Source organism: Plodia interpunctella, chromosome 13, assembly GCF_027563975.2.
Source record: "Plodia interpunctella isolate USDA-ARS_2022_Savannah chromosome 13, ilPloInte3.2, whole genome shotgun sequence".
Taxonomy (NCBI): Eukaryota; Metazoa; Arthropoda; class Insecta; order Lepidoptera; family Pyralidae; genus Plodia; species Plodia interpunctella.
The window spans coordinates 6338323-6355237 of record NC_071306.1 but is presented as its reverse complement, the minus strand read 5'-3'; the positions used below and the strand labels follow the sequence as shown (position 1 = coordinate 6355237).

The 16915-nt window shown below is 34.7% G+C and overlaps 1 protein-coding gene across 2 annotated transcripts in view; it reads right to left on the bottom strand.

Annotated features, from left to right (window-relative positions):
* The window catches only part of LOC128674657 (integrin alpha-PS1-like), a 77200-nt gene that overhangs the window by 6995 nt on the left and 53290 nt on the right, over positions 1 to 16915 (bottom strand). The window contains exons 2-8 of one of the 2 annotated variants that reach the window (XM_053753385.2): positions 4703 to 4830; positions 3856 to 3879; positions 1912 to 2029; positions 1651 to 1764; positions 1056 to 1267; positions 602 to 824; positions 67 to 463 (exon numbers count right to left, since the gene is read on the bottom strand). In XM_053753385.2, coding sequence (XP_053609360.1) covers positions 67 to 463; positions 602 to 824; positions 1056 to 1267; positions 1651 to 1764; positions 1912 to 2029; positions 3856 to 3879; positions 4703 to 4830 — 1216 coding nt within the window. The remainder of the gene's footprint in view (positions 1 to 66; positions 464 to 601; positions 825 to 1055; positions 1268 to 1650; positions 1765 to 1911; positions 2030 to 3855; positions 3880 to 4702; positions 4831 to 16915) is intronic. The other variant, XM_053753386.2, reaches the window with a different exon arrangement.

Here is a 16915-nt window from a genome sequence, read left to right as displayed (position 1 = left end):
AAATAAAATTCAATTAAACAGTATAAATTAGACATAATGTCTTTATATCCTCTATCTTATACGTACATTTTCATAAGCGCCAACCAATAAATCAGGATATCCATTGTCATCAAGATCTAGACCACCTGATAAAGAATAGCCAAACGTACTCATATGTCGTGGTAAATCTACTGCTCTTATAACTTGATCAGGTTTAGTATTTAGGCCATTTTTCCTATGACCCATGTGAATATATACCACACCATTTCCTTCATATGGACTGCCGATAGCTATGTCTTCACAACCATCTTTGTTCAGGTCTCCAGCATTTGCTATTGCTATTCCAAATTGTGATTCCTGTTTTCCAGTTAATTTTACGTTATATTGAGAAGTAAAGTTGTGATTTTGATTCAAGTACAAGTAGACTGCACCGCCCACATCTTTTGAGAAATAGAATGGCGCTCCGACTAAAAGGTCTGGGAATCTGTAATGAAATAAATTAAGAAGTAGAACTATAGACAAGAATAATGAATGTTTAAAAAATAATCCAAATAAAAAAATGTGAAGTAACTAAAGCAATTTATGAAGTAAACAAAATTTACTATGTATAGTTAAAACATACCCATCTCCATTTACATCAGCCGCGGATACTTCATATCCGAAGCTGGAACCAAACTGTTCTCCGTTGATGATGAGGTTAAGACCAAGTAAGTCGACAACACCGCTCCAAGACTCGATCTCCCGTTTGCTGAAGATCACCACTTGACCGGTGCCGTGTGCGCGCGGCGCCCCAGCGGCGTACGAGAATTTCGTTCCGAAGAAGTTGGCACCAATTACTGACATACCTGAAAAAAGTAAAATGCAAGTAATAAGCTACAGAGTCTTAGAGAAGAAATACAATTTTAGGAAAACGGTTCCATTGATGTACAAACTAGAATTTCTAACTAAAAAATCCTACACATTTATTTTTGGATAATATATTTTAGATATTATTAAAAAATCAACATTAGTTTTTATCGTCATAGCTTATGTCAAATTACGTTATGACCATCGTCGTCAAAAAAAACCGAACCTACCTAAATAACTGTATTTCTCGACAGGACTTTGCCCGTCTTCCACTGGGGCGAAGTAAACCATGTTGTCCCTCACAAGCAGGTCATCGTTCGTGTCCGAAACAAACATCGTGCCTCTCCAGGTGTACGGTCCAGGACTGCCCATGACCAACGTGTCGTCTTTGAGGAAAGAGCTGCTTGTGCCTATTTGACAAAATCCAAATTCTTCGTGTTCTCTGAAATAATAATTATAAATTAGACAACATTCATAACAGACAGCTGTTAGATTAGTTATATTAGTCTGATCAAAACAATTTCTTACTACACTTACTACAGCTTCACTTTGAGGTCAACGAGGCAGTAGTAAGTGAGTATATTTCACAATATCGGGTTATTTTGCTAACCAATATCCTAAAACAAAGCCATTGTCTGCCTCCTCAGCGGCGCTTTACTATCATGACAATCCAGAATCCAAATATGTGCATCTGGGTGTGGATTCTGCTAATGGTACGTGCGTTTACTACCATTTGTCGATTCGTATTGTTAGATATTAGTAGCTGCCGGAGGCTGTAACTGTAGGAAGTAACTACGATTTACTGTAAATAATAAATAGCTATACCGTACTACAGATCTTCCTCGGCAGGGTTCCCAAGCATCTTGCAACCTGAGGTCGTTAGTCAGCGTGTAACAGAGACCTTGGCCATATTGTGACTCAAATACCTTCCGAATATATCTGCAATGTTAAACCATTGTATCAATCGATCAAACATCTATGGTATATATTATTAATTTTCTGCCTAGTTCACCAGTCTTACAAATACGTGTTTCGAATCCAAAGACAAACTTTTAACAGGTTTTAGTAGAAAAATATCAAGATTACCTGTGCGCGCACACAACAGCTTTCATGCCAGGACCCTGGCTCCTGACAGAAACTCCCAGCCATTGCCCGTTCTTGATTTCTTCTGGGTGAGGATTTGACAACGCTGAGTCCTCAGACCCTGAATAATTATCAAAATTAAAACAATATCACACATGAGCATTTGATATTCCGCTTTCTTATATAGATCAAATAAAATAAAACGTGAAGTGGCAAATAATATTCCATTAGGCTTAAAAAGCTCGAATTAGACACAATTTATATTAAAATATTAAATATTAATGAAATCGTCTAGAATGACGATGATTATTTATATCTTACCCAAACACATAGTAGTAAAATTATTACATGTTCATTCAGTAGGTTTTACAAATGTTACTGAAGCAAAAGCAGCCGTTGATTTCCGATTGATTTTGCTTAGCAACTGATACAGATGGAAACCCAAAATTAAAACTTATAGTTGCTTATATGTTGGCAAATGCAAAGCCAAACCAGGCGTGTATAATGCAAGAATATCCGGAACAGCGTATAGGGAAGTATCTTGCAATCGGGCCAGACATCCGACCGCGGAGTAAACACCGTGCGAATGATTAAAGCATATCTCAAAGATCATAAAATGACATGACATGCAGAGATGCAAGTTGGAAGAAAGCGACGTGTAGCAGCGAAATGAGGCGGCGACACTTAGCTGTGACAGGTTGTATTTCTATGGAATTACAACTTAATATTTTACTTGTGAAGACTTTTAATTGGGTTTCTGTTTATACTTTCATTTCATTAAACTTGTTTCTGAGCTGTAACTCAGTCTAACTAAATATGAATAAATAGCTTCTACAGCGGGTGACACGTCACCAGCGTTGGTTCCATAGAAATACCTAATAGAGAACTATCTACAGCCGCCTCGCTAGGAGCCGCTACACATCGCGTCGTCCTATTTGCACCTATTATTCACAATTCACTAAAGTAAGTTTTCTAACGTGATATTACGTGTGGTAAAGGTGACAGTTGGACTCCTGCAAAACCTGAAATGAATTTTGAAAGACACGGCTAAACTTGTGGTCTCGGGTTAATTGGACGTTATCGAGAACTACATAAGGTTAATTTTGAGCTGATACTGATAAGATTAATCGATGGCCGACGCGTTAATACACCAATTTACACCACATTTTAGAATATTAATCGGCTAACTGTTATATTGTTATTCGGCCCTAAGTTATTTTCATTGAAACCAGATATACTTTGGTTTTAAATATTGGGAGCTCTGAAATATGGTTCACCCCTTTTTATGTAGTTTATTTTGCATTCATATAAGTAAATATTCTAAATTGATATCATGTGTAAGTATTGTTAATTCTTGATATTAATTATATTATTTTACCAGTCACCTTTATACAACATTTTCGAACAAGTTTATACATGAGTATTCAATTTAAATGATATAATGATAAAACGTAGCTTTATTTTTCAAATATAGACGTAAACATGGAAAAAAATACAAAAAGCTTTCATACCTAAATCTAATAAGCTGGTATTAAACTACTCTCTAGTTGGTTTGTTTCTATTTTTTCGAAAATATACTAATGTTATATACAACTTAAACTATTTACCTAACGATTCGTTTCGTTGTACAAGTGCACAAGCAGTGATTGGGTGCCTTTGCAGCAGTGCAGTTAGTGCCTTTAGTTATTATATATAGTTTAGGATTCATTTCATCTAAAAATAACCTCAAAAATTAATATTAGAAATAGATGAGATGTATCCTAAGAAAATAATTGTATGTGCAAATAAATTCTTATAATTAGTTATGTACATGCGAAGTATTAACATCGATGGCTTCTGAATAAGGCAGCACATTAGTAGATCAAATTAAAAATACAGCGATTAGTTGGTATTAGTTGAGAGCCAAATGATAAGAATAAAAGGAGGTTGAGACCACAGCTCACTTACTCGAGACTATTTTGCCGTTTTTCGCTGTTTGGGGCACCACCGACAAAAGACAACAATTTAATTAAGACATACATAAATATTGGCCGTAACATTTTTCTCGTAGGTCATTGTCAATACCAAACAATTCTCTGAACATTGTTTACAAAACAATGCTATCGTTGACAAAAATAAATTGTGAGCTAATATCTACATTGTGTCTCAGACAGTTCTAGCTAAAGTGTAAATATTATTAATTCGTGAATAGTGACTAATAAGTTTGATATATCTATAAGCTACATATTAGTGTACAATTGATTTCTACTAATACTAAAAGTATTTTTACAGAAATTACTACATCATATTTAAGTTTTGATTTATAGAATTAGATTATAAATACATTTTACTTTATTTTTTGACAATCGTAAGTAGTATTTTTCTCTATGTGAAAGTGTAGTATGAAAGAAATCACTGAATGTAATAGAGAGTAAATATCACCGGTGATTATTCATTCATATATTAAATCATATGCATATAATAGATATTTATTTTATACAGACAAAACAGCCATTAATTTTCGATATTAAATAGTGGTTCCAATATCAAGTACCAATTTATTTTTTTTACGAAAATTAATGACTTAAATAGAAACCATTCGCGTTTCGTGTTTTTAATTTAATAAATTCATAAATTTGAATTTAATAATTAATAAAATACCAAACACTTTTTAGGTTAGATATTTTGAAGTTACATAAGAAACTTTCATAGCCTTAAATGGGCATTTTTGTATATTGCACGATTGAATGGTTCCTTTAATGTAATAATTAATGATATAATATGATATAATAATAATATACAACGCTGCACTCACTAGTTTTGCCGTCAGTGACGACTTGCTCGCAGTCCCTCACAGCCGGAGTAAGGCCACACTTCCACAGGGCTCCGGATCGACTCGTGTTCGGCTGGAGATTCTGTCCCAAGGGGGCGCCAACGAGCATCCTGGAAATAAGCAAACATCGTGTTAACATAGGTTCAAATAAAATCCAAATTACTTGGCACGTCGATCATATGTTTTTATTACATTCTTATTTATTACAATCCTAAAGTATCGTAATTTATTACATTCTTATTTTCCTAATTTAAATAGGTATCGATTTTCGAACATCTCTCCTGTTCGAATTTGTATTTTTTTTAAAACACATTATTTTTTATCTGTGCACTTGTAAGAAAATAATTTATTTTTTGTTTTTTAACGTTGATGATGCTCCCTCCTTATTGGTTCCCGATTTTATCTGTGTTTACAGTTAAAGTACATATTCAATAATATAATCATCATAACCAATGAAGATATAAAATTAGTTTATCATCCGACATCCAAATTGGTCAAAATAATAATAGATAAGATCGTAGAATATACCGCTAACTACCATGAATGCGTTTTAACGAGGGATACTATTACCTTTGCGGGTCTTTCATTACGTCATTACCATCATAATGAGTGGGTGCCTGTGCATGACCGAGCACCGTTGGCTGTTGAGATATCTGAAACTAGCGTCGGAAATAAATCGGCTACTTGTCAATTTTATGAAATATGTTTTAAAACACACGAAATGTGTAATGAGAGAAAGACAATTATGTTGGCAAATGCCAACATAATTGTCTTTCTCTCAAAAAGTTTATTATAAAAATTATAGCTTAATAAAAATTTATTAATTTCCTAATGATGACAATTTTCGCACAAAAAACACTACGTCACGTGACAATAACTTAAATCAAACCAAATGAGATTTTCATACAACTTCACGGACCAATCCGGCTAACATCATACTTACTTTTTATAGCGTAGACGCATTAAGTTTTGTTTTCCATAGTTTTTGTATTACATACTGCCACTAATTTTATATCAAATCTAAACCATTTTATATAAATTAGGAAAATATCATAATAACATAGTACGCCAATTGGAAGTCTATAAAGCAGCCAGTTAATACGCACCGGTTAATTTAACATATTTGAAATAGCTCCGATACTTCTCAGTCATAGCTAAATTATTATTTGCATGTTTAGGGTGGTGCCTAAATTTGTGCGGCTAGAACAAATATATTGTCTATTCTTTAAAATATAGGACACATTTTTCATGCTGAAATACCTAAATATAATGATCACGCTTTCATACCCCGTATTTTAGATTATGTCTTTGTTATATTTTTCTACCTAATGAAAATTAATTCATATGAAAGATGACGCAGGTAGTAGAGAATAATAAATTAAAATGAGAAAATGTAAAACGAAACTCATAGTGAGACCGGACCCTAATATTGATTGTAATTTGTGCAACTAAAAGTTTAACTTATCTAAAAATACATTTATTATGACATCACAGGATACAAAGTCTAAATATTTTTGACGACGTCGGTGGCGCAGTGGTATGGTTCTTGCCACTGAACCGAGAGGTCCCGGGTTCGATCCCCGGTCGGGTCATGATGAAAAATGATCTGATTGGCCTGAGTCTTGGATGTTAATCTATATATGTATTTGTTATAAAATATAGTATCGTTGAGTTAGTATCCCATAACACAAGTCTTGAACTTACTTTGGGGCTAGCTCAATATGTGTGATTTGACCTAATATATAAATAAATATATTTTTCTATTTTTGACATTTTAAAAAATATTTGATTTGACTAGTTGGGAAATTGCTAATTTTTAACATCGAAACAATGGGTAGGTACAAATTAGGTGCCTTATTATATTGATTTATACATCATGTTTTCTAACACAAAATCGCCGTTCAGTTCATACCAATTAATTTCTGAATTACATGTCTTACTAATTTGGTATGTGGGAGATAAGAACGATCAATCGATCATAATGCAACGAATCGATTTGAGGCGCGCGCCCCGCTCGATCATGGTCTTCAAATAAGCGATTCTTCTCGTATTCAATTTCACATTGGTCACGGCCCGCGGGCCCTGTGATTGTAGGAGTTAGTCTGATTATACCCCATGCATTTAAATTAACATAAATCATTTCTAATGCCATCGTTCGCGACATATACTTCGCTTTCATTGTAAGACTAACGGGGGCAAGCTACTTAGAACGCAAATCGTATTTAAAATATACAATTAAGCACAGAATGAATCGACTTTGTATTTATTATGTTTAATATGACAGTTAATACAATTGTGTGTTAAGGACGAGAATTTTTGTTTTATGATGAAAATTCTTACATCTTGTATGTACAATATAATAGCCAAACTGGACCGGTAAGACAAAAATTAGACAATAAACATGATTGCGATTCTGAAAGAAGTAAACACAGCTCGTGATCTTTGTAGCACAATATCACACCCACTCAAGGGCAACGAACTATCACAATGTGCATGAAGAAAGTAGAAACAATTAAGACTTTATTGTTTTGCCGGGAGTTGCGACATTTCCTTATCTAAATATTTTGTTATGGGCGAGTCCCGAGAGAGCCGGGGGCGCCCTAAATTTTAGTTAAACAAATGCTTGTCGCACGATACTTTTCTGTCGGTGCTCTCGTAGGCAACCTTTGGCCTTAAATGTATTTAGCTGTAAACACATACAAAGGAAAACAATGGTACGCATATATTCGTCTCTAGAGTCCACATTTCTTAACTTTTGATATAAATCCAATAGTAAACAAAGACGACATGGTACAAATTCCAATGCCCGATTTCGTTTTAAAAAATACATCAACTAACGATGTGAGCGATCCACTCAAACGTGCAAAAACAACAGACCCTTATCGCACCAAACTAAATGAACGCGAGGGTATCCGAAGGAGTTTAATTTTTATAACTGCAAAAGGCAATCGATCAAGCCCTCATGATCAATTTAAAACACAAAGGGTTCATTGGGAGAAACTGCGTTTCGTTTCATGCCCACATCGATCGTGCCCTCATCGGGGTTAATAGTTTGCGCCCACGCATCATATTCACTATGCCATGGTTATAGAGCATCTCTCATAAAATGGTTTTATAATACGGCCAGGTAAAAATACCTTCCAATATTTTTCTTTGATGGAAACGTATTTATTTTCGATAATGGCTTGTACTTATGTCCGAATAAATTTACCTAACTACGAATACAATTTAACTTTACGTGTAAGCGTGAAAATAGTTTTTGTATTTATAACAACGTTTATCATACAAACTTATAATACGTATTTTTAAATGTTTGACATCATATTTCCAAACTACTAATTTTATTTAATTTGGTTCACCAATAGAGAGATAGATAGATATTATTTATAAGTATGGACTTTGCTTATTTGCACCTGAAATATAGGTATACATACTCGTGTTTACCAAAACTTTCGTGTCAGAATTCGATCCTTCCATTATGGAAGCAAAACATGACTATGAAAGACCGCTCCTACGCCGCCGTCTCATATGTCGTAGATATCCTTGAGCCCCGCCCTTCGAAAGGGCGATAAATTCCCGTCAGCACTATCTATCCTTGACATCGGCCGATACGACATCCGTATTGCACAGCCATTTAGATTTCTATTACAATAAAAATGCATTTCGTGGGCGGTCATCAATCTTACTTCAGTTTACGACGCTCTTTAGGAATTTCGGTATCTTAGAATGTTTGGTGTTCAGGTAAAGATATGTTAAGAACTGATAAAATACTTAGATGTTTTTAAAAAAACTGTTTTATTTTGTATGAGAAAGACTGCGGATATTTTTGGATACGTACATATTTAGGTAGTTGATGATACATTTCGATGACTAAAACAAAATGCAACAAATGATTAAATGAACTAAAATTCATAGATACAAAAACTGGGTGACTATTTTAAAAACTTTCTAATTCCTTCCCAACCAATTAAATCCATCAATGTTTAGACTCATTTCAAACAAAATCAATTTAAATTGAATCTATTCGTTTACAAGTCTAATATCGTTGACAATAAACTCTGATATATCGTTAGAACTATTCGATTAAGTGAATTGGGCGGATAGATCAAAGAGCGCGGTCCCGGTCTGCGCGGCGCGAGCGCATCTCGATTAGACGGAGAGCTAACATTCTTTTTGGATTTAATAAATTTATTATAACTTACAATTGCTAAAATATAGGAACTAAGAAACATGTAGGTAATTTTTCGGCTAGAATACAAGCATTCTGTGTGTTACTTCAGGAAAAGTCTTCTGAATGAATTTCGCTTAAATTTGGTTCAAGGGTGGAATATTCTATAACCTAAAATAGCATATAAATAACTTATAATCTTAAAACTAGGGTAAGGTACTTAGTAAATAAAGAAAAGGAAATTATAGCTAATTATAATTGTCATTGATTCGCCCGACCTCCTAAGTGATGAGAAAAATGACGTCAATTGTAATTATGATGATGTCACTCAAAAATATATCATACAAAATTCCATCACACAGGTCCTAGCACCAGCTCCTGTACTAATGTTGATGAAGGGTACATGTAAACGTGAGCATGCGGCCTTACATGCCTCCGCGTACTGGGTTTCATCGGACGTGTATATACAGCCCTATTTTAATTTGATTCCAAATACCTTCACGAATTGAGTCATTGGAACATTGAGGGTATTGAAAGGTACATTAATTATTTCATTCTACGACTATGAATAGGCGGTAGTTATTTGGTGGCTATATTCGATGAATGGATTTAAATATAGTGAAACGGCATTCTGATCTACTAGCGGTATTATGCTCGTGTGTGATTTATTTCTAGTACTCAAATTTATTTAGACGGAGGCCTAAGTTGAGCTACCGTAGCAGAGGCGTTTTACTAATCATTAAGAGAAAACTACCAACCTATAAATTTATTATTTATACTTCTCTGCGATTTCAAACAAACGAGACTCCGAGGTACCTCAATAACAAATTTCGCCCTTATATTAGTAGTGAGATTGAGTTAGAGTTATATTTATGTTCCATAGTTAAGTTTTCAAGTGAAAATTAATTGCTGCTTTTAACCTTTTCAAATTAAAATGTACTTATATGCCAATAATCGTGCCTTATCCTCCAACTTCATGCATGTACCTATTCCACGTTCAATATTAGTTACAAGTGGCAAACAATAGGCAATAAAATGTATTTCTAACTACCAATGAGAGGAGCCACATTCAACTGGGTTGCTTGGGTAGTTAGTCTTGGGATTTATTACTGCAATGACGTAGCTAGGTTATTATAGATCCTTGTGCAAAAAATTTCGGGGCTCATTTCAACCATAGTACATTTAATAGGCTTAACGTACTACCTGCCCCCTGCCACCTGCAAACGCACTGCGATTATAACGCCATCCCTGACATATTTTCTCTCACACGAGCACGGAACGCGTTCAACTGCACTAACTTATGACAGTATGCATAACAATGCGTTTATTTCATATTGTCAGAAGTGTTCAAATAGTGCCCCAAACATGACAGGATCCGGGTGTGACGAAAAAATAGTTACCGATCAGGTTCTAAGAGCCCCCAGAGATTGAGAGCCCCATTTAGCACTCCGGTAGCTACGCCACAGTATTATAACCCAACACGTAAAGTTAAAAATATGAATCTTTATAAGTGCAGGTGCGGTTATGCGGTATGAAATTTAATACTAACACAACTCAAAACTTTTGCAGCGAACTTTTACATACTTACCAATTTTTATATTTAGATGCGCAAAAAGTGACTGAAATATTTAAATATTTTTAATGAGAATTGATTCAAATAATTTATGAAATTCATAAATAAATGTTAAGACTACATGTTTAGTTGATTACAAGACCTGCAATTTACTCCAGTTATACTGGAAGTATTATATAATCTATGCATTACTTTATTTTATTTTTGGTCTTATTATTTATTTTACGTAATGCGACAAACACAATATCGAAAACAGCAGCGTGTACAATTAAACGGCATTTACAAAAATAAAAACTTTATGTGGTATAAAATGTTTTCTTTCACGTCCGCCTTTCACCAATACATATTATCTTGTGGTCAGCGATGTCCCCGCGTGGTGTGAGGACAGGCTTGCCTTGAGGCTGGTCAGGGCGACGTCGGTGGTCCACCGCGGACATCGACGGCATTGTCCAAACTTTATTGTCGCCAGTACTCAACCGCATGTCAAGTTACCATGCATGGACCTCTATGATGCGGTAATAGCGGCTATTTTGTAATGAATTTGCATATATTAATGTGCTGTCGACTGTATCATAAGGAAGGGCCATCCATACCGCAGGGCCGCTTCGCTGCCATTTGTATTGTGGCACAATCGTAAATATTATTATTAAATCTACACTTTAGAACGGACTGTGAGTTTCTGTTAACTCATATATTTATTTATGTTAACATGATGTATGTAAAACGCTTAGTTATAGGTATAATTTAAAGGAAATATTACCGCTCTTGTCCCTGTAAATCTAATCAGATACTGGATTTTATAGTTTTCAACCATTTACATCACTATGAGGTCACTATCAGCTTAATTTTTGCATTAAAAATATTTTCAATCGGTCACTGGTTATAGCTATAAGTTAAATAAATTTATTGAACATGAGAGAAGTTAAAACGAATCGTCAAACAATACTCAACTTGATAATTACAATTTATTCTTGGCGTACATACCGAGTACAATCACATGCGTAATGAGGACATCCAAAAAGCCCATAAAAATTTCTGAACTTTTTGCAACTGGCAGCGCTCATATACGGCTCGAGAATGAAGGCTCAGTTCCATGGGAATCTTCAGAAATAGCGCGCACGCGCTGCGTCGTGTGTGGCGCAAATTGTATGGAAATAAGAGGAGGAGGACCAGCGCATGTAAATGCAGTGTCCGGTGAAGTTGTACGACTGCCGTAGCCGCAAATACTACGCTATTTTGGTTGTTTAGTATATGGACTTCTCCATTCTGCTGTCTTGGTTATTCGTACTCGTCTTCGTCGATTTAGAGATGAAGTAAACAAGACAATTAATATTTCCTTTTCACATTTCAGTCATAAAGATGGCTCTTAGTTTTAACATATGGAGCCGATAGTTAACACCTGTAGCACAGTCAGAGAATGTGTCAATCTGATTCTGCTCTGTTCAGCATGTGTATTTTAGTGCAAATTTTGTAAATATACTTGTAATCTACGTGTGTACCTATTCTTGTTACATTCGAAACGAGGCTTTGTTGCTCCATTTGCTAACTGAAAACATTTCACGCACCGACCACTCGTATCACTAAGATTTTGTTTTAAAACTACTATGCTCATAACTCATGGCTAAAAGAGGTCATTTAACAATAAGCTCTATATGAAGGACGTAAAGTTTCATTCATGTATTTTCTTCTGAGATGACACCTAGAGGCATTGAATCCATTATGCATCATCTTCGGTGACATTTAGAATTTATTGCCGTTGTCTAAATGATGGAGTAGGTGTAGCAACACGACTCATGACGAAACAAAGTACAGGTATGAAAGATACATGATAGCGGTATCACGAGGAAAGTGGCGCTTTGCTGTCTCATTACCGATGCTTTGTAGAATGTCAAAGTTATAAGTACATACATTACCTACAGAACAAAGTAAAAGTAATAATGCATTAAATGCAAAAACTTAGGTAGCTCTAAAAAATCTGTTGTAATGTTTATTTATTAGGAACTGAATCTTAATTACTATCGTATATAAAGCAGCGATAGGTTTTGTAATGAAAAACAGTTAAAGTTAGACAACTAGTAAATAAGTAATCCTTTTTAAATTAAATGAAGTTGATCCAAAAGGCTCAATTTCTCACGAATGCATAATGTAATTCAAAGATCAATAAAAGCAACAATAACAGTAAGTCGTAATCTCCAAGATATACTCGCGCACATAAATACCGAGTCGCTCAATACGCCGTACATTATGTCCAATGTGTAGATAGCCCGATATGGCGTGTGTACCACTTCATTACTCGAAGACGGTTGATTAACTTGTTCTTATTTAACTGTAACTTTTCCTTTAACTTGCTTTCGTGTTTATTTAGGTTGAATCAAGTAACATTTAAGTTTGTATAAAAATAACTACAGGCTAATATATTTTCCATGCTTATATAATTTTACAGTCTTTAGCACAAAGTAATTCCCACTGCTGAACAAAAGCTTACAAACTTTATAACGGTTCAACGGCAGAAACGGAGATATATACAGAAAGTGGACGGGGCGTGGTGACCACTAGGCCACGGAGATAAAGGCACGACGCCTTTATTAAATTTTATATTCTAACTATACACTTTATTTTTTGAAGTTTTGGCATGTTTTGGTCTACACTTAGGTAGGTAGTATACGTACCTAAGTGTAGTACCTACTACACTTAGGTACACGAGACCGTTCGCTATCACCATGGGCGGAACGGTTGCTCAATTGCTGAAACAATACCTTGCACACCTTTAAAGCGTCGATTACACTTTCTTTGGTACGCAAGTAACAGTTGTACAGGGGTTATTGGCGAGTCACGACACCAACACGACACGGCCATCTGCAAGTAATGAGAGATCGCAACGAGGCTTGCGAGATACCAACGCCGTACACGAAGTCCATTGATGGTGTAGTCAACCGCATATCAAGTGGAACTCACTCCTGTATGGATCTTTCCCTCAATCTCATCTTCAAGTGTTTGGTGTCATTCGACTGGACGCCAGCGAAATAATAAACCATATAATTAATTAGATGATAGTTCGAGACACCACATAAATTGGATTTTCAAGTCCTAATTACTAAAGTCAAAAATACAAATTAAACATACAGCACATACTCACGTTGTTGAAAAATCTGTCTTTTTTGCGCTTATTACTTTGTCCTTATTTGCTCATGTCTTTGTTTGGACATGTCTTTAATTGATTTTGGGCTAAATTTAGATCTCGTGACACACGCTTCTCGCCGACATTTGCTGAACACATGTTGAGTTCCGCGGATTGCAATTTTATTATTACAGAAAAGTTGATTGCTTTGAACTCATTAGCCATTACACAGAATAATTAAAGATATATTTAGTACTCATTCCATTCGAAATACAAGATGAACTCATCAGTAATAAAAAATAATGCTGCATGCGGAGACATGTGTGATTAGGTGGGTGACCTTTTCTTCAGATATAAAATATATTAAGTAAGTAAAAACCAATTAGGTATACCGTTTATTTATAATTCATTTTTTTTACTTCCCCAAAATATTTTAAAATCATTAAAAGCCAAAGGAATATAGCTGCGCATAAACTAGGAGTTATGAATTTTGAAACATGGCTAGTTCAGAACGGCTTCTCTCACAAAGAAGTCATAAACAATAACGACATTCTTCGGAACAAATTGAATCTACTGTTCGCTGGAAGCGCGAACCGGAGAGAATAGAATAAGCACACAAAGATGGCGCGGCGATGGCCGCTGCAGAGATAATCCCAGCTTTCACACGCGAACCAAAGTAATGCTACTATACCATTCGCTGTTTAACTTGTTTATACAACATTTAGCTAAAGAGTACATGTCCGAGAAATGTAAAATAACATAGATGTAGTCTCTTACAATATAAGCAGTAGTAAATACGAAATGTCCTTATTAGGAACCGGAATTTATATTCCTCAATTTTCTAATGTACCACATTATAATTACTAGATCTGTGACTGATTAAGAAAATCTGATAAATGCAGAATTTGCAGTGCAGCATTCGAACGTAGCTTATGTCGTAAATTTTTAAATTGCTGTATACTGCATACTGTGTGGTTTATCTATGGTGCATGGGTTTCACTTCTGAATATTGGCTAATTATCTATGTGAATAACTTCTGAACAGTTGTCTGTTGAAAGAATCATGAATGAAGCTTTAAACAGATAGACTGAGCTAGAATTTTACATTGTGTATACTAGTGTACGATAACCTTTGGTCAACGATAAGCTGTGTTGTAAGACAAAGGAGAGTGTTGTTAAATATATTTGTTAAATATATTTTTACATGAAATTTATTTATTATTTTTTACTAGTATATAAATGTAACTAGAGTACAATTTGATAATTGTAGTGCTTTACCCGCTGCTTCTCCTATCGCACAGATTATAAAAGTCAATGAAGGGGAATAAATATAAACTTGAGAATCTTCTCATGAGTTAGAAACCTCTCAATATTTTAATCTCAATTCCATCAAGAAGCCAGTTCATAAACACTATTATCCATTGAAATATTACTAATACAATTTTTTACCAATTGATTTTTCATCCACACAATTTTTCAGCTAAACATGGCATTCGAGTAAGGGATGATAGATATGCTGTATTCATATCTGTATTTAGGCAGTAAATATAAATTTATTTGCCACGTCATTATTGTCATAGAGATAGCCTTATTAGATGTCTTAGTACGTTTACCCGACACTTCAAAAACCAAATACGGGGATATTAACCAGCGCAAGACAGCGATGCAATGCAGATTCTAGTAAACCTGTCCTGTCAGTACCAGTAAAATAATAGGCTCCAGTGTGCATTAGTCAGATGGTTCAGCGTGGGAGGCAGCTTCAGGGACGTATCTACAGCATCAGCTATGCCAATTATAAGGGGCCCTCGGGCTATAGAGGCCTAGGAACGAATTGTGTAAGAATCCTTTTTAATTTTTTTTTTTAATTTGTATAAAATCATTCACCAACGTTTAGAATATAACTGATTTTTTGATCAACTATGGATGAGGTATTAAATAAGCTTGCCATTAAAGACTAGCCAATATGACGTATAAATTGGTAACACAGACGGGTAAAATCTAGGAAAAATATACTCTCCTATTTTGATCTTAAGCTAGCTTATTTCCTACGATTTTTCTAATAGGAATTAACTAGCTTATTATTATTAGTCTGTAAGATACTTATCGTACGCCTGACAACTGTATTTGTTTTAAACTGTACTTAAGTACGTTATGATATGAAATAAATATTTTTATTATTATAATCAATGGAACTTCTTTTTGTTTGTGCACAACTTGTTTTTTGTGTACACTTTGTTAGGTGAGCTCCCAAAAAGTTGTGACCCGTGGTATTATTTTACTGTAACTGGTCTTAAATAGGCCTGGCTGCTCATAGAACCGGATTATAAGGGATCACTGATATAACATTCGCCATACATTGCTGTGATCCCTTGCTAACGAGTATTTATTTCACGCATTAATCATAAGATTCGATTTATCTTTTAACACCGATAATGTCGAAATGTATGCGTAGACATTTAGATGGATTCAGATGTACCTTTATCCTTTAAAGGCTGGTTACAGCCTCAGGGCGCAGATTCAAATACCACTTTAGCAAAATTATGGTTTTTCATGTACACCTTTGACTGCAAGAGAGCGATAGAATATAGCGTATATCAATTAAAATATACCGCATTTATAGTTTATAGTTGTGTCATTAACTTACAACACGAAGAAAATTGCATTTCGTTCGATTCGAAACCAAGTCCAATAAATATATGGCTTTATAGCAGACCACTTGACCAGAACAACGTACTTGATTAAGTCAGTTCAATAATAAAGTACATAATACTAATAAAAACTTTTCTCCGACCAAATGTTGACACAACTGTCGAGGAAAATGGAACTTCCCTGCAAACCTGATACCATTTCCACGCTTATGCCGAAGCATTATAAGTGACTTATAGACGCAGAGCATAGTTTTTGTTTACATTGTCTTGAGTAAACGTTAGATAAATTAATGTTCGGCAAACAACATTAGAAAATACTGTAGGCGGGACCAGCGCGGCGTGTGGGATATATAGCCTCGCAAACACGGCCAAAACAAAACATTTAAGTTCAGTACGTACTTAAGAAAACTAAACGATATTAGAACGTGTGAGCCTCAAATAGATATAAAATCTGTTTCAAAACTGGCAAGAAAGTAAATAGAACCCATGTAGGGAGGTAATAACGAAATAATCTTTTTAACTTCCGTTTAATAACAAAAAGGCTTCAAAATTCACTGCGTAATTTCAATATACAAAAAGATTATAGTAATTCAATTTGTAATGCTCCAAACGAAATTAGCAAAAAAAATTTTTAGCTCTTTTAAAATTTTATAAGTATTAACATCATAAACTAGCTAGCTATAAACGAA